General features: G+C 39.4%; 1 protein-coding gene across 4 annotated transcripts in view; it reads right to left on the bottom strand.

Moving 5' to 3' along the window:
* Positions 1–22,907, bottom strand: part of DENND1B (DENN domain containing 1B) — a 168,426-nt gene that overhangs the window by 99,713 nt on the left and 45,806 nt on the right. For all 4 annotated transcript variants that reach the window (XM_075422316.1, XM_075422317.1, XM_075422318.1 and 1 more), the window contains exon 4: positions 7,210–7,259. In XM_075422316.1, coding sequence (XP_075278431.1) covers positions 7,210–7,259 — 50 coding nt within the window. The remainder of the gene's footprint in view (positions 1–7,209; positions 7,260–22,907) is intronic.

Genomic DNA, 22,907 nt, shown 5'->3' with positions numbered 1-22,907 from the left:
AGTAGCTGGTCCATCGGTAGCACTGGTATGGCGCTGGGCACAGTGCCCTTGGCTGCCACCTTGCTCCCACCCCTCCCTGCTCTGCCATGCCCCGCTACGAGGCTCGGAGCTCTCTGCAGCCACCACTGGCTTTTTCTTACACTGCAAAACACCTGGCATGGTTACACTGGGGTCTCTACCCACCATCTTAACCCACAGAGATCACCAGTCATTCACAAAAAGCAACTGTTGACAGATGCTCATCTATGCAGGCATCGATTTTAATGTACTGTGTACACGTATGTCAGGCAAATGACTACTTCAATACTGCTTGAAAACAATTCCTTAGCCCAAAAAACTCACATCAGTAATAATCTCCTTACTTGCCTCCTCCCTTCCCAAAATCTGAAGACGATATGGGAAAATACCTGGTGTTGCAATTAAAGCATAAGTAAAAGTGTCACTAGACAAGACCACTTTAAAAATGAGATTTAAATTCTGATATTCTCTATTAAAAATAGCCCAGCCAATTTACGACAGTTCAGCAGGAGGCAATTCCAATGCCATCCCACCACCTCCAACTCAACATCTTCCCTTTGCTTCTTTAAGGGAGATAACTCCATGTTTCAGAAGTCAGTGTAAAAGTGGCACAGCTTGAAAACTGCTTCCCACAGAGTTTAGAAGGAGATGCAAGCAGCATGTTACAGATTTTCAAACTGAGAAAAACTCCAAGGCTAAAACTGAATCTCCACAAAGAACCCAAAAGTTTGCATTTGGTCCCATTTGCTTCAAAGGAACTGCCAACAGAAGCCAGCAACCGTCCATCTGAACCACGTTTTCTGATCAGAATTTAAAATACTGAATTAATTCTGGGTTTCTAATTTGAAAGATCTGGGGGCAGCAAGGATGCCTGGTTTTTTACTCCTCTTCAGCAGAATTAAAACTGACTATAGGTAAGCCTTACAGAAACAAACAAATGTTGATTGGGGATTTCTGAATATCAACAGATAACCACAACATCTAAACCCGACACATCAAACATTCAAAAAGTGCTAGCACTACAGTTTTAACATATATATTACATGTATTATCACGTGGACAAATGCTGGCTGTGTGGCCCAGGGCTCGTGCCTCTCTGTTTCACTGAGGCATTGTCCGAAGTCAAGTCCCAGCTCCAGAGGCAGGCAGCAGCTCCTGGCACTGCGACTGAACCACAGCAGCGATGCGGCTCAAGTCTTCCTTAACACGAAAATCAACACAGGTAAATCATGTACCAAAATTCCCTACACAAAGTGTTATCTAGACTTTCCATCAGAGTGCAGGATCAACGGGCCAAGCTTCAAAAACGTTCTGCAAAAAAAGTCAAATAGTCTGGTCGGCTGTTTGCAGAGAGCGCGATCTACTCACTCGTGCGGGGAGCACCAGCACAAATCACAAATCGTTCCCAACCACCACCAACCTTCTCCTCACTTATTCCTCTGCCTTGCTTTTGACTTACTTTCAACTCCTGCCCTGCATGCTTACGTTTCATCTTAGTTTAACAATAATAAATCACCAATAGCAAAGAATGTGTGTAAATACTTATTAACCCTGCAAAACTACAATGGGCTCTTTCAAGGTTATTACAGTTCACTATAGGAATAAAAGTAGTTTTTAAACTTTTCTAAGTATATACCTACACAATGCAGAAAAGGATCTTTGGTACCCATGGAATAGGTAAAGAGTAATTTTAAAGATTTTTGTTTAGACTACAGCTGTTGTTCAGGCCTCATTTTAAGGCCACCTTGAGAGAACTGATTAAGGCAGGAATTAAATCTTTTCTTCGAACAAAAACCAGCATGTCTAAACATTAAATTTATCCCTTGGTCTCAATAAGAATTGCTTTTCTTCCAAATGAATCTGTTTAAGACACAGATGTTTGAAACTATTTTTTCTTCAAATTTGAGGAATTTTTAAAGGGTTTTGAATTTCAGAGGGATTTTTCAGAGAGTTCATTTTTTCAATGAGTTTCAAAAACTGAAAGACTTTATGCATGGGAATACAGATTTTGAGGACTTATTTTTAAAAGAAAACAAGGTTACTAACATCATTAATTATAAGGTGCCACATACACATACTTGACCAACGTAACTAAAGTATACTGTTCTGACTAAAGCTTTGGCAGCTTCTACCTTAGTCTGAAAATTTCAAATGTATTTCTTCTCCCAGCCTGATGCTGACAAGCAAATTCCACCAGTTATTCACCTTAATTGTCCCCAGATCAGAGAACAGATTAGAAACTGCTTCAAGCAGGAATTTGAAAAACAGATGTTAAGGCAGTGGTACAAGCTGATGGACAGACTATGTAACCCTAGGCTGGGCCATCTCCTTCAACTAGTTGCTATCCCCAAATCTAAGCTTCAGGGACTATCTTCTCCACTTCCAAGCCCGCTCCATGATCCACAACCTCACAGCTCAGACTCCCCATGTGGCGGGCTCCTTGGCTCCAACTGAGCTGTCTGACTTGAGCTCCGCTTCCCAGAAACCCCAACCCCTTGCATATCGGAAAGAACAAGAACAGGAAGAAAACCGCAGAAGATATGAAAACATACAAAGCTACCACCAAATAAGGAAATTCCCACTAAAAAAAAAAAAAGAGCATAGTTAGCTTTACAACTGGGGTTATGTTCTCAAAACAGAAGCCTTAAAAGAAACCATGACTAGTCAGCAGAGAGTCTCACTGAGTGTAACGAAGTTGCAACACATGCCTGCTCTGCCCTGGGGCCCTGCCCACCGTACCTCGCCACGGTCTGTGGGAGCACACTAGGCTCCCTTGGCGTGCCCACGCTTCCTCTCAGACAGGTCCACTTCTGCACACAGGTGGAAACCAAATAACTCACATTCGAAACAAATAATTACACCCTTCCACAGTGCGCAGTTCATGCTGCAACCTGTCTTTACAATGACCTCTCTCTTACATATACATAACATAATACAGTGAGTTAAGTTCACAACCCATCTTGCAAACTGACCAGAATGGCTGAAGTGCACAGGAGGTACTACAGTTTATTTATCTTCACCTGTACAGCTTGAGATACGTTCTCAGTTGTTCACTTTTCATTCTCAGCTAATTACTTTGAAGGCAAAAATTTTTGTGGAAGATCTGCAAATCCAGTGATCTCCCCAACCACTGTTTTGCATTTGTCTTGATCATAGCTGTGTTTCTGCACACAGACTTTTGCCAGAAATGCCAACAGAAACAGCATTAGCCAGCAATAGGAGAGTGACAGTGATGTCACTCCTGCCATCATTACTTATTGACCCTAACAGATTATGAGTTAAATAATATGCACAGTAATTCCCATACTTACGCAGTATTCTACTCCTAACGAGACATCTACAGTATCAGCAGTAGAGCCACTTCTTACACTCCAAAACACAACACTTCCCTGCGATCGGGTGAGCGCCGTAGGGGAAATTAATGAGGTGCATGTAATTGTCTCCATGCTGATCCTACAGGCAGTTTCCACCATGTCTTAGCTAAAAAGCCATGCATGCTACACATACAGCAGAAGAAATGCATCCTGAAACGGAATATAGAGAGGAATGGTAGGAGAGAGGGAAATTATCTATGGCAGAGACAAATGAGAGAGATTCAAAGCGCAGATAAAATTGAGGGGTCAAGTAGTGACGCAGCGCAGCTTAGGACTGAATTTGAAATGGTGTCAAAAGGAACAAGAGGACAAGTTGCATGCTCACTAATCATCAACCAACTCAGTAACTGATGGATGCAGAGATTGAGGTGTGGGCTCTCTGCAAAATTATACCCGAGTTTTGGGTTGAGAGCAAAAACACAGAAGATCAATGGTGAAAGAAAAGTGAAGAAAGCCATGCAGAATTTGCATAATTCAAGGAACAAAAAAGATGACAAAGTGCCTTTTCTGATGTACTAGTATTAGCTGAGCAAATATTTAAAGGAAGTCAAAATCTCTACATTCTCAAATGTTAAATCCTCCTATTCCATATTGAAAGAAACAATGGCAGGAATTCTGCAGCAGAAAAAAGGAAGCTTATTTGTAAATATCTACATGCAAACTGCTAAAATGTTGTACAATTGTGCCATTTATTAAGCCTAAAGTCAGTTATTCACAAAAGACACAAGTTCTTGGAGCAAATCCTCAAGAATTTCTATGATGCAATTCGTTTCTTAACCCCTTCAAAATAAAACGTGAGCCATAACCAGCAGTAAAGAAATTATGTGTCTGCTTTCAATAAAAAATTATATATAAAACTTGAAGTTTAAGTCATGGTCAAAATATTACACCATTGTGCGTTTTTTTGGCTTAACTTTCAGTTTAGATTTAATGGGAGTTACCTATAGATTTTTAATCACCATTCACAGTATGTACTTTTGATAATTAGAATAAGTAGCGTACAGCTATTTATAACATCTGCATAAAAGGTAAAATCAGTATGTCTGGTGAGACAATGTAACCAGCATCAAACAGCAAGAACCAAACTGGGATCTCAGTCTATCATCCATGTAGCATAGTGAACAAAACAAAATCAAATATATGTTCCCACTTCATTCACTAATTAATGCAGGTGAGGTGGAGGAAAACAGGTGACGATGATCTTACCCACTGTGCTTTAACTTTCCTATTTCCATAATTTGAAGAATAGAGATTTCCTACTTTAATGAGTTTTATTTAACTAGTTAACAGAAAAGCCACTCCATTCCCTCCAACTCTTCTGTACAGTAGGAACCCCAAAGCAATCTATGGCACAGACACACTTTTTTTACTCTAGGTATCTTGATCAAAAGCATCAGTGGAAGTTAACACCTTGACACTGGCAATTTCTAGCCCTTACTAGGATCAGATGTTGCTTGAAGTGGTTTATCTATGTATAGTACACATAATACAGACTGAGAAATGATGCTCCCTCAAGTACAGTACGCTCAGTCAATGAAACAGATACTCTGTGTTTCACTTCAATTCAAGCTTTCTGTACAGAAATTGTCATTGAAACTGCCTGTAAAATACTTGGGGGTATTAGGTGTATGGTCTATTATTATCCCTGATACAAGAAAAAAAAAATCTATATATTTATATGAATATATTCACTAGACAAGTGAAAAGCACATTTATGGCTAGACAAAAACTGAAATGCTTGTCACATCTTAAATGACCATTAGAAAAAAGCCATCTAAAAAGGAGCTACAGCAGTGTTTTTCTCAATACTTTTCTTTATCAGTCTAAATTAAAAAAAAAAGAGTAAAACTGAGAAAGCAGAACACAAAGGAACAGTTTTCTCTAAAAAAAAGTGGTAATATACGTCTAGGCTATAGCAGATGCCTGAATTGAGTAGTAACTGGTACATACACTGCACAGCCAGTAAGCCGCTCACACAAATAGCTTGCCAGGAAACAGTCACCTGCTTTCTTGAATGAGCTTCCAGTCTTTCTGTCCTTGTCCCCACAACAGCTCTGCCCCTCCTCCTCGTCGGTGCTCTTTTATACTCTGGTGATGTCTCACTGCCTTTTGTTCTCCTGAAAATCCCCTAAAACTCAGCTCCCAGCTACACAAGAAGCCTCGAGTGAGGTGGCTGATTTTAAAGACACCACGGTACTGCCTGCGCAGTCAGCAGGCCAGACTCAACATGTCGGTTTTTTTCCCTTCATCAGTCTATCTCAGCTTCCAAGAACCTCTGCTTCCTCTGCTCAACTGCCAACTTTTATGAAATTTGAAGAAATTTAGCATCACTGAGAGCGCTGCTTTACAGTCGAGTATGAGGCCAAGAGTCAAAAAGCATGGCTGGGAGGGGGTCACAGGGGAGCACTGACAGACAAACAACAAACGTTCCATAACTTTTGCTTTTCTTTTTTCCTTCCCCCTTCAGATACTCAGCTAAAATACATACCTAGCTATGCTATAAATTCATGCATTCCCACAGTGTATTGATTAAGCTTATCCATCTCATACAAGCAAGTGTGTCCTGAATGGTTCAACAGAAACAGTTAACACAAGACAAGTTATTTGAAAGTAATTATTTGCTGCCACTGATTATCTTCTTGCCACTGGATGGCAGCAATGGAACCTCACCTTTTTCTGTTATCCTCAAGTTTTATTTCCATTATTCGTCTTCCTTACCAGTTTTAAACAGAATTCTGTACATATCTTAAGCACACTGAAGACTAATTCTTTAAAGCCAACATTGACAACTGTATTGGTTATGTCATTAAAACAGCTTAAAAGACAGTGAACTTAACCAGTTCAAAATCCAAACAACCTAATTAAATTCAATTACAAAAGGCTAAATGAACCTAGTTTACTTCAGGGAAGTTGTGTTGATGAAGATTTTTATTTTGCCGGTGTGTTTTTCTGCAAAGCCTCTCTTCTTTCGTCTATACACAGACACCATCTTGCACTCCAGTGACAGCAGCTTCTTGCGTCTGATAGAAGCTTCTCGTCTTTGAGTCTCCATCTACAACTGATGCCAATGTTGTTCTGAAACTGGCTAAGCTTGCACACTACCTTGGTGTATCTTTCATTAATTATGCAAATCAAGCTTCTAATTCAATCTTTGCTGATTTGGACAATATGAGTTTTCCAACCTGAGTGAGTACAACTGATTAATTACCATTAATCATTTTGATGAGCCTAAATCAATACTTTACTGAACAAAAATGTTTTATATGAACCCTTTAAATGACTGCCGGCATTACATGGAAGCCACGCTATAACTGATACCAGAATGGCAAGGGCTAATTAATTATAAATAACAGTCCTGATTCTTCTCTGAGAAAAATCAATTGCATATTCAGTTACTTCCATGCAATTAAAGTCTTAATTTCTTTGAACTCAAACAACATGTTTTCAGTACTGCTCGGTGACTTTTTATACCCTGGTGCACCGTAACATTTTTTATGATGCTTGCCATTTAAAGGAAACTATGTTATACCCTTGTATTAACACAGATGGCAGTTACAATTACAATGGACAAAACTGGGAGCCAGAATGTAGCTCTATCTTGAAAGAGATATCCCTAAAATTCCGTAAAGGTTGCATTTTGCTGTGATAACTTCCTAGTAGTGATTTCACACTTGAACACAAAAGACGTGTTCTCATCTGCAGGTGCAAGTTTAGGGAGTACAATATGTTTTCCTTTTCTTTACCTCTTTCCTTGAAATTATGCTAAATATTATTTTCTATTAAATATTTTTAAATAAACAGCAACTGTAACACATACCTTTCAATGTCAAAAGGAAAGCAGAACTTGGGAATGCTGTTCAGCACTTCCTGTAAATACAAGTAAAAGAAATACAGTTAGGATTTTGAAAAGGCTTTTATTTGTATTTGCTAGCAATTGCCCTACGGCTCATTTTTAAAATATATCAAAAAAAATCCATAACAAATAATAAATTCAAGGAATATACAATTGCAAAAAATAGAGCACACGTTCCTGGACTGAAATCATTGATTATTAAAAAGGAATTAAGTTTGTGCTTTGGCAGATTGCAAAGACAATGCCATAGAAGCCCCAGGAGGGAAAGGCCTGGCCTGAAGGGTATTAACACCCTTCACATCCCCGCTGGGATTCCCTTCAACAAGGCCATATGGATTTTACAAGAAGCACCACACCATATGGGTAAGCCACTTCTGCTGCTACTTGTACCACAGACTAGCCACAGGGACTTCTGACAGATCCTGGCTCAAAAATACAAATGTTGTTTCAATTAAAATGCAGGCAGAGAAAAGGGAATGAAGTTGGCAGCAGAATAAATTACAGAGAGGTATAACAACTCTATACATGTTCCATAGTCAAATGTTGAAAATGATGGAAATCGTCTGCTGGTCCAAAGGAGAAATTTATATGATTAACCCTTTGGGTTTCACAAGCAAGCCTTGCTATTAATAAAGGGAAAGGGGGGGCGAGAAATCCTCCAGATCAACGTTTGTACCGTAATATGAAAGGATAACGTGACTCTTTCTTGCAGAATTTTATTTAAGAAGCTGTTTAGTGGCAAATAAAATGTGTTAATTAAAATATAAAAATGCTCTCAAACTAGTCAACGTTTTTCTTTTTTTTTAAAAAAAAAAGTGAATTACAAGATCAGTTAGCAGCAAATATTAAACAATGACCTTACAAGATCCCAGAAAAAGAGGTTTTATTTCCTTGCTCCCAACTGGGAAAGCAAACCCTCTGTGAAATGCTTCAGCTAAGAACAGACAGTTGACATCAGTGCAGTTGGCCAGCAAAGCCACAGAAATGTGCAGCAGAGCAACAGAGACAGGTACACCACGCTATACACGAGTTATCCCACAAGGTGCGTGTTTTCAGAAAAATGCATCTTGATCGCAAATTTCCAGAGGTGCACAGGGGGCTTTAAGAACTTGATCTAAGATGTTATCACTTTCCAGCCTGAACTCTTCATTTACTGCATGTTGAACAGCCAACTCCCATTAGGGGAAATTATGTATTTAAATTCCTACACACCACAATGACTATTTACTTCAAACATTTGCCTGGCGCAGTGGATAGCGTAAAACATGAAGAACCCATGCAAGCTAATCAGCAAGGCACAAAGAGTTCAGGAAAAGGATGCCTCTGAATACAACACGCATATGTTAGTTGCAACATTTAAAAGGTATGTGACATACCCCAGTAAGTCATCATGCAGAACAAAATGGAAAAGTTAATTTTTCTAGAATTTCTAAGCCTTACAAGAGAGTTCACGAAATCTTAAGAACTTTTACTTTGTCAGCACAGATAAAGGAGGACATGAAAGCCATACACTGTGTTTTGAGAAAGGTGGTTAGTTGAATTATGAACAGCAGCAGTACATACAATATTCACCAAAAGAAACTGCGCAAGCACCATCCTGACTGCTGAGAGTGGCCACAGAAGAAGCATGAGGAGCAAAATACAAACAGAGCAGGTAAACATTTTAAGTTCTGTAGGCAGGAAACAAACATATGTGATGCTGGTAGTAGTAGTAATAAAGTCTAACAAAAGAAAGCAAGCAGAACAGGCCATTCAAAACTTTGAACTCAGAAATTTCCTAAACATTTCCAAATAGTCTCTTTGTTCATGTTCATAAAGCTTGTATTTCCTGTTCCAAAGAAAGAGTATTTTATACTCTATTTAAATTCCCTTTCCAAATCTGCACCTATTCTCACACTATAGGAAGTCATTTTCTCCTTAAAACCGAGGATTTTAATTGCTGCCTGGTGAGCTTAGCACTGATACAGAACTGGGTATGGAAACGTATTCATTTATGTTCCCCTTTGTATTGTCTCAGAATAAATTATCACACACAAAAAAGGAAACAAAAACAAAAAAACCAAAGGTATTAGCTCAATATTTTGACTAAACAACCTGAAAATTATGGGTCTGTTTTGCTGCAGGACAGCACTTCCCCCAGCTCCGCTTTGTCCCTCCCCCAGCCAGTTCATGCGCGCTCAACTTCTGCAGAGCAGCCTCAGCTCGTTTCCCAACTGGCAGGAGAATCCCTCTGGGGACAAGTCTTTAAACCTCCACACTCTTTAAAATTCAACCAGCCAGCAGGTCTATAGACTGGTGTATAAACAGTATAGACAAAAAAAAAAAAAAAAAAATCCTCTCTCAGCTTATGTCGGTGACAAAGCAGCTCAGCAGTTGACTGCTGCTCCCCTGACAGCATAAGCCGGGTTTACGCAGATCAATAGATGGAAGTCCCACCTAGCTTCCAGGGCTCAGTTTTCTCCCTTAATTACAGGTGCTATTCAGATTTCTAAAATGGAAGAAAACAAGATGCCCCCAAGATGCTCCTAGACAAATTTAAAATGCAAATGACATTATACACACATTCACACACACTGTCACTCTTCGTGTACGACTACATTCGATGCTTTCTGTAACCTCTCAATTGAATAAAATCTGAGCTCTGTCTCCTAATGGGTCATCATTTTCAAGGATCTGTAACTCAGCCACAACTTCCTCTTGAGTCAACAGACACACTCTCAGAAAGAGAGTAACATTTATTGTCTTTTGTTTTCACAGCTTCATAAAAGTTTGTGTCTATTTCTGAAGACGAAAAGGTTGTACAAGTCTTCAGAAACAGAAATATCCTTAATTCACATGTCCAATGATTATTTCCTTCTCACAGCTTTCAGAAATGGTCGTTGTGTCATGGAGGAAAGAAATCACATACATGGGGAAAAGGCTAATGATGTAAAAAAAGACAAGTAAGAGATTCTCTGTTTGCTTTCAAACACCGAATGAACACCTACAGTTGTATACACAAATGAGCTTAATTGCTAAGGTAAAGGATAACTACCTCATTCCTTACACAAGCTCCAAGAGAAGGAAGAAAATCAGAAAACTAATATGTAAACTACAACATGCTGCTTCCCTCACAAAAAGCTTAAACAAAAATGGAAATGGTATGTAAGAAAATATTTCCTTCATGCCTATAGCACAGCAGCAGAAACTTGCACTCTCACAGGCTCATGGTCCAGTGGTTTTATTAATTCACTTTCATCCACTGCACTACACAACTCCAGCCTGGCCTCGTCTTGCTCGCTGGCTCTACATCAGATGATACTACAGAATCATAAAGAGTAAGCAGTATTCAGTGTTCCTTGATTATTTTGATATCCATACATCTAATGCTGTGTATTATCATTTCATAAATCAATGTAAAAGATGGTACAAGATGCTTCTGATCGCATACACACGAGTTTTCTGGAGAAAAGCTCCTGATAACTCACAGTCTTGCTCTTAAGTGAAATTACTGGTCAGTCGTTTTGGTTAGATTCAAGATCTACATCATATTCCCTACTAACTAGAAAAGATAGAAATTATTTTTTTTAAATAATATCACAATCAATTGACACAAGCGTATCAAACCTCCATGCTGTTCAGTATACACTGTAGAGCACAGTGATCTGGGAGGATGCTTGTTTCTTTTTCCACTGGGAGAAGACACGATGTGATCTCACTACAGCTAAAAGAAGGTACAGGAGCTGCTTCTATGGGAAAACTGCACTGGATTTTATATATATTACAGAATCAGCTTATTAATGTGTCTCTACACAGATATGAGTGGGTTTTTTCATTTTAACTTATGCATTTCAATCGGTTACCTTTTCCTATATAGGTGAGGGCTGATGACTTGATGGATTGACACAAATTAAATTCATCACTTAATATTATACTACTAAAACATTTACATGCTGAAGCTTAACCCAATTAACATTTCTGAGGTTAGAAGGACGTGGGAACTATTCATCCCAGCATTTTTTTTTAATTACTATAACATATTCTGCAGTTTGTATTTAAGTGGGGAGGGAAAAGAACCTGATTTTTTCCAAGTGCATCCCTGAGAAAGCACTGAAAATCTTCCCTGATGGGAATATTTGAACGTACCCAGAATGCAGAACCACTTCATAGAGAGCAGTTCAGACACCGTTTTTTTAAAAGAGAATCCTGTTACCCTCCAACTATTTCTGCATTTATCTGCAGTATAAGACTGTTCCTTAAGCAAGCAGGTGGGTTCTCCCTCAGATGCATTCTATATATAGAAACAGCACCTCTGGAGAAGAAAGGGAACAGCCTTACACCGAGACAGTCACACTGTGTCCATTCCAGAGACACATCAGGATACCCAGGGAAGAAATGGCTTAAAATAGACAGTAACTGAGATAATTTGAATTATTTAATTACATAATCCAGACCATATTACCAAAACCATTCATATAAGCTAGCACTCAAGTAACTATCTGTCCTCATCTTTTTATTCTGTTTTCAAGCACAAATCAGCCGAAGAAATATCAATTACAGCAGCACAAATAAATGGTCATCCACTTAGTTCAAAATGCTTTTGCACATGCCCCCCCATTATCATTCCTTCAACTGTTTTGTTTCTCAGTAACAATGTTTCTAGCTTTCATCTTTCTCTTCTTTCTCTACCTTATTTCTGTGAAGTCCTTTTCCCCTGCCCTTTTTCATTGAAGGGGAAATTGTCTCTTTTGTCTTAACTACTTTAACAGTCTCCTTTTTTTTCCCCTTGCTGACAAACACTAGTTGCTATTCTATTTTAGTATTCCATCTAATTGTCCTTCAAAACTCTTCTTTTCTTCCTGCCACATCTTCCTCTCCCTACTAACCTCTCTTTAAATGTCTTCTCTTGAAACACCTGCTTGTAGGTCTCTCTTTTTGGTCTTCTTAGCAGTTTTCCCTACACAAATCTCGAGAGGAATGTGATACAAGTGAGGGAAGCTTGTATCAGGAATAGTGTGGCCAGCAGGAGTAGGGAAGTGATTGTGCCCCTGCACTTGGCACTGGTGAGGTCACACCTCGAGTACTGTGTTCAGTTCCGGGCCCCTCACTACAAGAAGGACATTGAGTTGCTGGAGTGTGTCCAAAGAAGGGTAACAAGGCTGGTGAGGGGTCTAGAGCAAGTCTTACAAGGAGCAGCTAAGGGAGTCGGGGCTGTTCAGTCTGGAGGAGGCTGAAGGGGGACCTTATTGCTCTCTACAACTACCTGAAACTAGGTTGTAGTGAGGCAGGTGTTGGTCTCTTCTCCCAGGTGGCTAGCAATAGGACGAGAAGCAATGGCCTCAAGTTGCATCAGGGGAGGTTTAGACTAGATATTAGGAAAAATTTCTTTTCTGAAAGAGTGGTCAGACATTGGAACAGGCTGCCCAGGGAGGTGTTCATAATATGTCTAGATGTGGCACTTTGGGACATGGTTTAGTAGGCATGGTGGTGTTGGACTGATAGTTGGACTTGATGATCTTAGAGATCTTTTCCAACCTTAATGATTCTATGATCTCCAACTCCACACAACGTCCTCTCTTCTTCACTCTTAACCCAAATTGCTCTCTGATCCTTCCTCAAAGAGGACTCCATCTCATCTTTCCTTTCCATAGTTTTCAGTCACCCTGTGCCAGTCCAAACATACAAACAAGAGATCTACTTGGGATTTAGGACTGTTATGGAAGGCATTTCTGACTCAAACCAGTGACTTCAGTGGGAACATTTAAATGCTTAAAATTAAGCACAGATTTAGGTTGATTCTCAAAGCCAGGCCGCTCAGCATCTTGCAGCGTTGAGCCCTTCATCATTAGGGCTCAACAAAGGTGAAATTCTAATGCTGTCACATAAAACAACCGATGAAAAGGCAAGCTCTGTCCTCGCCACTGACTTTTCCTTTTCCTTCCTCTGAAGCTGCACACTTCCACAGCAGGGACCCATGCAAAGCCAGCAGCAGTAGTTTTATTTGAAAGACTTAGCGCTTACCTCTGCTAAAAATCTCATCAGAAAATTGTAGCTACAATAAAGAAGGCCCAAATGGTTTGAATAATAAAAGCGTTTAATCTTAGATTGCATTCACGGAAATCCAAAGGTCTACAGTATGGTAGTTATTATCAGGCCTCTATAACTATTTTTAACCTCTATGTGTTTCTCTCCAAACTGCATCACGCAGTAATTATCTAGTAGTTCTGTAGGGTTTAAAAAAAAAAAAAAACAACAAAAAAAACCAGCTGCCTTCTGAATGCTTAAGGCAAAGAAGAATACAGAAACTAAATGCAAATGGTTTATGGTGGAGATGCAAAGCTCTTCAGAAACAAATCAATAAAAACGTACCTTAAGGTTACAGAACTTCATAGTTGCAAGAATGAACCACTAAATTACATGACTTTTTTGTTTTTAATTCTTTTGAAATCTTTTTTTAAAGGTCAGAAATCTCCAGTTTTAAATATTTTACCTATTGTTTCTGTATTTGTTAAATTAAGTGTACATATAATTTAGAATTTTCAGGAGTCCAAGGCTAATTGTGAAGAAGAGTCTGGAAAGCAGAAGTGTAGAACTACATGATTCTAACAAGCTCTCCACAACACAAGCAGCACCTTTCTCCAACCTTTATGAATCATTTGAAACCAAAACGTTTTCCAGACTTAGCAACATGTCCCACTTTGTATGCTGGAAGGAAACATAATCAGTAGTTAAATTTCTGTGTTTTCACCTTTGGAGATTTCAGATTTTCCTCTCGGTCTAAAAGCAAATTACAAAGAATTCACTGCAATTGTTTCAGAAAAATATTAATATTTTATAGCGATTACTTATTGGCCTGCTAGTCATATTCACGGGGTAGTCCCATGCAAGTCACACGCACACAGCACCGTTTCATTTGCAGCGTCACAGCCCAGGATGAATGCAGCCATGATGTGAAATGGGGGGGTGACACAGGACTTTCAGTGCTGCACGGGTGGCCAAACAGAGACCCGTAGACGGGCCCTCCAAGCTCTACCTGTTGCAATACTTCTATTCCCAGAAGATAAAAAAGAAAACTTGTGCAATTGCAGCTCCCTCAGAATACACCCGGTCTTTTCATCTCACAAGTTTCAGAGTAAGTTGTGGATAGTGCTATGTTTTCTGACACCTGATTCTACCACAATACAGCTGACACTTCAGAGTTCACACATTCCTGACAAACATCTAAAGGGGAAGGTGATACTGGACCATGTAGCAGAAATTGTCACTAAGGGATTCAAGAAAGATTAAAACTCCACTAAGCTGAGCTATGCGTACATTCCTACAATCGTAGATTGTTTTGACCCACAGAACACAAATTCTACTCCACTGCAGAGAACAACTTTTGATCCTCTTTTAGTTGGCCTACACGCAAACTACAACTGGAGAGTCTCTACAGCCTATGACTGACACTCCAAAGAATCAGGTTGCTCCTAACATTTAGACCCCAAGCCTTTTAGAAGAAGACTTGCTCTCTAAAAAGTGTCATGTTTTCATCTTTCTAAAGCTTATTTAGAGAAATATTTGCTGTCTAAAATGAATGAGGAGCTGAATACCTGCAAATGAGGAGGCAATTGCTTACAGAATTCCAGTCAGAGTTCATTTCTCTTGTTCCTGCTCCTTGTCTCTTCTCCACTCAGCCACCTGTCAGTTCTGTGCCTCAGGGGAGGGTGGAAGGAAGAAAAGGTTGGTTCATCCACCTGCTCCTCCCAGACAGGCAGCTGAAGATTTTTGGTAGCTTAGTCTAGCTGCTCTGTGCTCTACAGAACAATAAGGGCACAGTTAAATCATTAAGACAGACAAGGTAGCAGGACAGAAAGACTTCAAACAAGGTAACAAGAAGATCTTCAGATCTTAGAAAAGCAAAATCACGTATACAAGTAGCTATCATAGCGGTGGCAGTGGAGACCTGAACGTCTGTACCTGCTACTGAACTTCTAAATGCTACATTGCAACGTCACTTACAACTAACAGTATGTTAAATCCAGACAAAAATAAATTAAAGCAAATTAATGACTGGAACATGACATGACCAGGGTGTGGTACACGTCGACTGCAGGCACACTACAGGACGCTCTTGCCCTGTACAGCGGACTAAGGCTGGCATCCCAGGCAGTGTGCATAAGACTTCACTGCTTTTAGAGCATCTTTCAAAGGCACCTTACAAGGAGAAAAAAGCATATTTACTAACTAGCCCAACTACTTTAAAAGGCATTGTTAATTGCACTATCCTGCAAGACTAAAGAATAAGGCTTCCTAAACAATCACAGAGTAGGTTTAAAAACCCAGAATTTTTTACTAAGTTGTAAATTGTTCATGAGCCTCATCACGTAACCAGTTAAAAATAAAGCATATTTCAACCACAATTGTTTCCAGGGTAGCATACAGGGACCCAAAGTTCATTTTAAATTAACAAGCTCAGTTACAAATACCAGAATAGTTGAAACAATATGAAGTTCAGCACAGGTTATTTACCTGCTTAAAAAAAACCCTCAACTTTCCTGAAACCCATAATAAAACCATAGAAGTTGACAATGCTCTTCTTCCCAAAGAAGTTCCCATTAGAAGAAGTGTAGATTGAAATGTTATCCTCCACCCTTATTACTGGAAAGGCAAACAAAAACAAGAGAAATAATACTTTGCCATACCACTCTAGCAAGCCCATAATATTTGTAGCCCACGTACCAATAAATAGTTTCCTCTTACTTCCCTGACTCATGTCATCGAGACGCTTATTCCCTAGGCAATATCAGAGAGCTGGGAAAAACAGGAAATACACTCTTCCGTTGCCATTCTTGCATTACTACATGGGCAATATTTAACTTTTAAGGTAGCAGCATATTTATTACCATTAATTACATTTTGTACAAAAAAAAAAAAACAGAGTATGACACAAAATTTTCTATCCTTCTGCAGCAGGGAAAAAGTTACTTTTTATTAATATACGCTTTCAATGACAGCATCTCTAACACTATCTGGAAACTCAACAGAGAAATTGTCTTAAACTAGAGGTAAGGTAGACATCACCTTCAAAATCCAAATACGTAAGTCTCTGAGGGCCAGGTTAAAATCCATGTGTCATCCTGCATGGCCAAGAGGGCAGCAATATTTGTTTCACTCAAGACATCTTAAGATTTCCCACTGCTTACAACACCGGATAAGCTGCATCTTTGGTAGCAACACTGAGAACCTCCTGCACATACTGTTCAGACGCTGTTTCTCCAGTGGTGAAAAAACAACCACCATAAAATACAGCATATATTAAAATTGGTTCTTATTTATTTGGTTTACCTGTTAGTTTTTTCATTCCACACTGGAATACTCTGATAGCTCAGGTCAGAAACAAGCCTATTTGCAAATACCCAACTCCACCTATTCAGCATATTGCTTTAAAGTGAGGTTTGAAGTCTCAGAAATATCTGCAAAACAGTATCAAGGAATAGCATGAGTAGAGCATAGTTGATACTTGGGTCAAAAGGCTCCTACTTGCAAGATTTTCTTCTCAATCATCAAGGAAATAAATTTTGAAAAGGAAAAACTAACTATAGAAGTATACTACAAATAATAAATAGCTGCATTTCCATAAAAATAAAATACACTGAAAAAAGTAATAAAATTTCAAGCATGACACACTCTACTCTTGAAGAGACTTGATACATTTGAGATTCACTTCAACTCCAAGCATATTTTGTTCCAAATATATGCCAAGTATTTTTTTTCACTCCACAAATTCTAGCATTTCAGTGCAGACTTCAAACTATGCATAGTACTAATTGTAAAAGAAATAAACAAACAAAAAAACAACTACAATTTTGATGGAAGTAGCTAAGGCAGAAGACCCACACCACACAGCAACCAGGAAACCAGAATGAAAGGTCAGAGACAAGAATAGGACGAGATCATTGTTGAGGCAGAAGGGAGAAACCAGCTGAATGGATTTACTTCATAAATTAGATAACGGTTTCTATCTGCACACAGCACCACGTTGTCTTTTCAATACAGGTGATCAGAGGTTGCCAGACTTTTGGCTGTACAACCAGCAAACATTTTTGACAGCTACTGAAGTTCTTTCAAGTCTCCTCTTAGCGTCATCAGTGAAAAGGCTGGATTCTTCCATAAAACATGTTTTTGCAGGCTGACAGGTAATAACCAAACGAACTACCCCGCCTTGTTTGAAATACCACTTTAGACTTTCAGATTTCCTCAGTTTTTTAACCACTGCATTTCCACCCAGGTGTATCTCAGAAGGAGAAGCAAGCAAGCAAACATTATGACTACAACAGTCAAACTGGGAACAGCAGCCTAAGCACGACATAACGAAATTGCTCCTTTTTCTGAACTAAATCCCAAGTCTAAAGAAGTAGTATTGCATTAGTTACCTAAAAAGACAAGTCTTGAAACAGAGAGTCTCTGTAGAGTGTCATTCCTTGCCTAGGAAGCTTCTATTGAACAACTGGTCTGCCCAGTAAATACCCAGAAGTGATGTACACAGAAAGGTCAGCACCAGCTCTGCAGACTGCTTACATGCAAGAATTGGCCTGCTCAGGCTGGAGAGTGAAACTGTCTTATGATGCCAGGTGATGCTCTTCCAGGATCAGAATTTTCCATCATTTTTTTCATAAAATGACCATACAGCATATGCCATGATGAAATCCTGATTTTGCAGGCAATTCAGAAACTTAGAAGTAGTTAATAAATGAAGTATCACATCATCGGGTACCACACTGAGAGAAAATATCTGTCGTAAAGAGTGACTTCTGCAGATAAATCAGGTGACACAGTCCAAAAGCTAAACCCTTGGCTGGGCTCATCCAGCTCTAAACGTGCAGTCCAACGGGGCAGCGCGCCAGCTCACGCAGCTGTGGCAGTAGTAGGGGAAGTCAGGGAACCACATTACGTTGTAAAGTGTAGTGAAACCGATTACACGTGCGAGCCGAGTTTCTTAAGCTAGCAGAATGTGTAGGCAAAAGAAAAGGAACTGAGGAAGGAGATCAGCTTCTAAGGAACCTGCTAGGATTATCATTTCATAATTACAATTACTTGTGGTATTTTTATAAAGAAAACTGATATTTCTTGTTTTACCAGCAGCATAGGTCAAATTCTAAGCCTTACCATAACATAGCTCAACAAGAATCACTTGCAGTAATAGTTCTTCAGTACTAAATTCGGGTATCGACAGTGATGAAAAATGGAAAAGAGATTAAACCGGACAGGGAAGCAGCAAACAAGCATAGTTCTAAAGCGCTAACATATCCCTTGTGTTACCAGATGCAGACAGATGACTATCACAAAAAATAAAAAGCAACGGACACACAATTAGACATACTTTTTCCCCAAGGAAATTATGCAATGTACATTCGCTTTGTCTGCGGCTGAGCCTGTTCAGCCCTTCTGGCTCCCTGCTACAGCATCATTGCTAGAGATTACTCTGCAACAGTTTCAGGTTGGTATTTCTGCATGTAAACACCCGTCAGCCTCTTCAGCACAAAGTCAATCAGCTTAGCTTAGGCCTCCAATACAGCCCAAACCACCTCTGAATAGCTAAGAGAGGGAGGTAGCTTCCACCACCAGGCCAGGCAGCATGAGCAGCTACAGCCAGGAATACTTTCAGTTGCTTCACTTCGATCCAGAAGAATGAAACTGCCCATGGTCAGGGAAGACACTCACAAATCTAACCTGAGTATTCACTGCACTTACTAGAAGTTAATGAAAACCCCGTGCCAACAGCAGGATTTCTCTATAAATTTAAAAAGATCTTCCCTCTTTCCAACTTAATCTAAAATTCAAGAACCGATGCCCTGTGTCTGCACTGGCCCACTATGTTTTTCTAACAGTGGCCATTAGTGCCTAGTGAAGGACAAATGGCAGAGGTAAGTATGCACTGGAACTTCAGAGACAGGTTATTTCTCAGATGTGGATCTTCTGTTACTGATTGTACTTTTACTACTGAAGGCAGACAGCAACTGACTCACACAAAAACCAGAAACTCAGCACCTCTGCTTAGGGAAGAAGTAGTCGACCAGCCAAGTACTTCACAATGCCTTGAAAACTTACACAGAAGTAATGAGTACGAGAAATAATTATATTCTGACATTGTTGCATTTCCCTTCCTCATCACCTGCATAGGGCTGCTCCACCTTCAGTTACTCCTCATCCAAGATCCCAAATCACGTTGCATGGACCCCTCCAGCTGCAGCCCACTAACTACCCTCATCTCTTCTCCGCCTCTCCAGTTCCTGATCTCACTTTCATCGAGTCTCCTTCTTTGGCACCAGAGTGCCCTGACTCCTTAATTTTATCGTACTTGGACTATGACATTTGATCTGAGACCATTTCCTAATGTACATAATATGTAAACTAAAGTTATTTTATTTAACAAAATATAAACAAATTACTTGAAGTGACACTTCAAATACCTGTAGCAGTAACAGTGAACCAACGTGCCCTCAAAGGTTCTCCCAGTTCTGCAGAAAACTATCATCAAGAAAGCCAAGGGAGAGCCAAGAACAAAACACAGGGTTCAGGAATACTACATCCAGTTCCAAACAGAAAAAGAGGCTGAGCTAGTTATTCCTCAAAGAGCAGCAGTAAGCTGGAGCCACAAGAGCAACGCTGAAAAGTAAAACAGAGGCCACACACTGAAGGCTAAAACGGATGGAGGGTACTAAGCAAGTAGATCAGAAAGTATAAGGTAGCACAGAGCAAGGAATTAGGTGACGTTAGACTGGAACATTCTGAGGGCAGCTCAGGTCAATCAACAACAACATCACACGTGACAATTTGGCAGCCTTTGGCAGACGTTCCAAATGATTGTCATCACTGTTTCAGCCATCAGTTAATTTTTTCTTCTTTGGTTTGGCACATCGCTGAAGGCTGTAGGAATAAGCCAAATCACTAACAGTTATTTTTGATAGGCTGATACAGAACATCTGAAGGACAGTCAAATATTAATACTGTACTTCAGCAAACAGAGAAAAGAACATTTCTACAAAATGTAGTCCCCAATATCACAGCTGTATGATTAAAAAAAATGGCTAACATATGCATACAGTCTATTAAAATGCACATTATTTGACTCAAAATGAAAAAATATCTAACAAGTAATTCCATTCATCTGGCCCTTTTTCACCCAGCCTTAAGATATACAAATGCATGCCTTTTCACCAGAACACAGCAGCTGGGAATGAAAAGGAAAGCATTCAAACGATCATTTTCACATCATATTCCATCGTCTTTTCACCAGCTTCTCCCCAGTCTTTCTTTGAGTCCCATTCTGTTACAAGAGAGCTGCTTTTTAGATCAAGTCATATTTCCATAATCCACACTGCTGTTTCTCCCTCCCCTCCCCAGGGTGGACTAACCCCGGCATCCAGAACTATGGCTTACAACTGTCATTAAGACCTATAACAATAACAAGATAACAAAAGAGCTGGTAGAGATGAGGCTGGCCAGTACCATATGCTGATCAAGTTCAACATTTTTAACTTAAAAGGTCTATAAAACAGAACTGCCACAATACTGAAAACAAGCATACTTGATGTTACCACCTGTCTTCAAAATTTCAAGAAAGTTCCAAGTTTTCAGTATTGAGCTTTTACAATTTTAAAAATAACACTCAAAATAAAGATTTATTCTGTCTCTGTTGGGATGAATTAAAAAAAAAGTTGAGAATGCATCTTTTAATAATATTTACGTCTTGAATGATGCAGGGGTCTCGGCGATCCTGGGTGTTCCCAGCATGTCCAGGTGAGCAGTTATTTCACAGAACACTTCTCAGGACCAGACAGATCTTTTCTGTTCACACAGTGCAGTTTGCAACTATAAATACACCTCCTTTAGGAGCTGTGATTTGCATAGACAGAAAGTATTGCTGCCTTACAGACATAGTATTTGTCAGTAAAAACAGAGTGCATTTCAAACACAAGGAAAACTGAAGCGTCACGAAATCACAGGAAACTATCTTAACCTGATAAAGCTTACTTGCAATGCACAGTCACCATCATCTCAGCTGGGTGAACTGTTTTCCTCAAAGTTACACAGGGATCAGGTTCCAAAATACCCTTAAACAATAATGTGTTACATTTAGATAAAAATGCTACTGAAAATTAGTAATCTCATTAAACTGATTCCTCCTTTCTCATACCAATGTACACACAAACAGTAATCAAACTTATTAATACACAAGCAACAAAATCCCAAAAGCCTTTTTAAGATTTACGGATAAAAACAAAAACACAAACACTAAAGCAAGCACCTATCTAGTTAACATAAACAACTGAAACATGTATTTAATGCCTCATCAGAACAAAACAACAAAGCAATCAAACGCATCCCCTAACAGGATGCCTGCAGCCTTGAAACGAGTGCAAACAGTCTCGTACCTCGGGGGTTCCTGCTGCTCTCGCAGGAGAGCACAGGGGAACACAGAATCAGCACAACTGGCTTCCACACATTCTTCTGACCAGACACCAGGCTTTAGATTGCTTCCTGAGATTTATTTTTTTTAATAGAAGTTGTGCTATTATATAAATCTTTTAAAAAATAATATAATCTCTTTCATATTGACCTTGTTTATATAATTGCTGCCACGATCCATGTAATTAAATATGCCATCCCGCAGAAAACTGAGCACTTGGGCTCCAATCAGACATTCATTTAAGCCAGGCTTAACTTTCTATAGTTAATACATACATTGATAGTAAAGTGTGAGATTAATGCTTTGCTGAAGAAAGGTTAACATACATTAGCACTTCACAGGATTTATCCCTTAAATAACTGATTTTTACACACATGCATGTGTATCTATATACTTTCATATATACATATATTTTCACATGAATGATAGATTTACGTATATATCAGACTTTAGTAGTTGGGTCACTACAGGGTAAGGAGTAAGGATAATTGCTCACAATTCAGTGGTGACATTTGCATAATGTGATACAGTAAAAATAAAACCCAGCTGTTATGATATAAAATACAAGATAACACCACAAAGGGTGTTACAGCAACTCCACAGAAAACAGTAGAGACGTCTGGATGTCACATCCCTTACTGGTTACTCATCTGCAGGGTTTGGGAAAAGCCTGACATGAAAAAGCAGATTTAGTCTGCTTGCCTTAGAAAGCAGAGAGTGAAAGAAGATAGGATGAAATCTGCAACGCAACTAACAATCTAATGCAGAGTCTCAATTCTTCCTTAACCCACATCTTCATCCAACAATCCCTTGCCGTATTTCATATCACTGAAGAGGCTTCTGGTAAGACCATCTCCTGCTGTATTAGCTATTTGTATCATCTTTCTGGCGAGATGTTTTTCACCAGCAGAGAAGTGGCAGACTAAAGAAATAAGTTATTATTTGATTAGAAAGGAGAAGAGTAAGAGCTATTCAACAGATCACTTTTTTCTACCCACCATATACTCTGGGACTTATCGCAGATGGAAATCACTTTGGGCCAATAAGCAGTCAGATTAAAAAGCAAGTGAATCCTTATGCAGCTAAAAACACTACCCAAAATAGCTATAATTACTAACTTTATAAGAAATGTTAGACTTCACACGCTAAGCCAGCACTGCCTCTGGCAGAGCCACCGGCACTGGCTGGTGCTGTGGGCACCGTACTCTCTTCCCTCCTTGTGCCAACGCTG

The sequence above is a fragment of the Opisthocomus hoazin genome, chromosome 6 (genome assembly GCF_030867145.1).
Source record: "Opisthocomus hoazin isolate bOpiHoa1 chromosome 6, bOpiHoa1.hap1, whole genome shotgun sequence".
In the NCBI taxonomy this organism is placed as follows: Eukaryota; Metazoa; Chordata; class Aves; order Opisthocomiformes; family Opisthocomidae; genus Opisthocomus; species Opisthocomus hoazin.
Note: the sequence above shows the minus strand (reverse complement) of the source record. Positions and strands in the feature narration are given on the sequence as shown.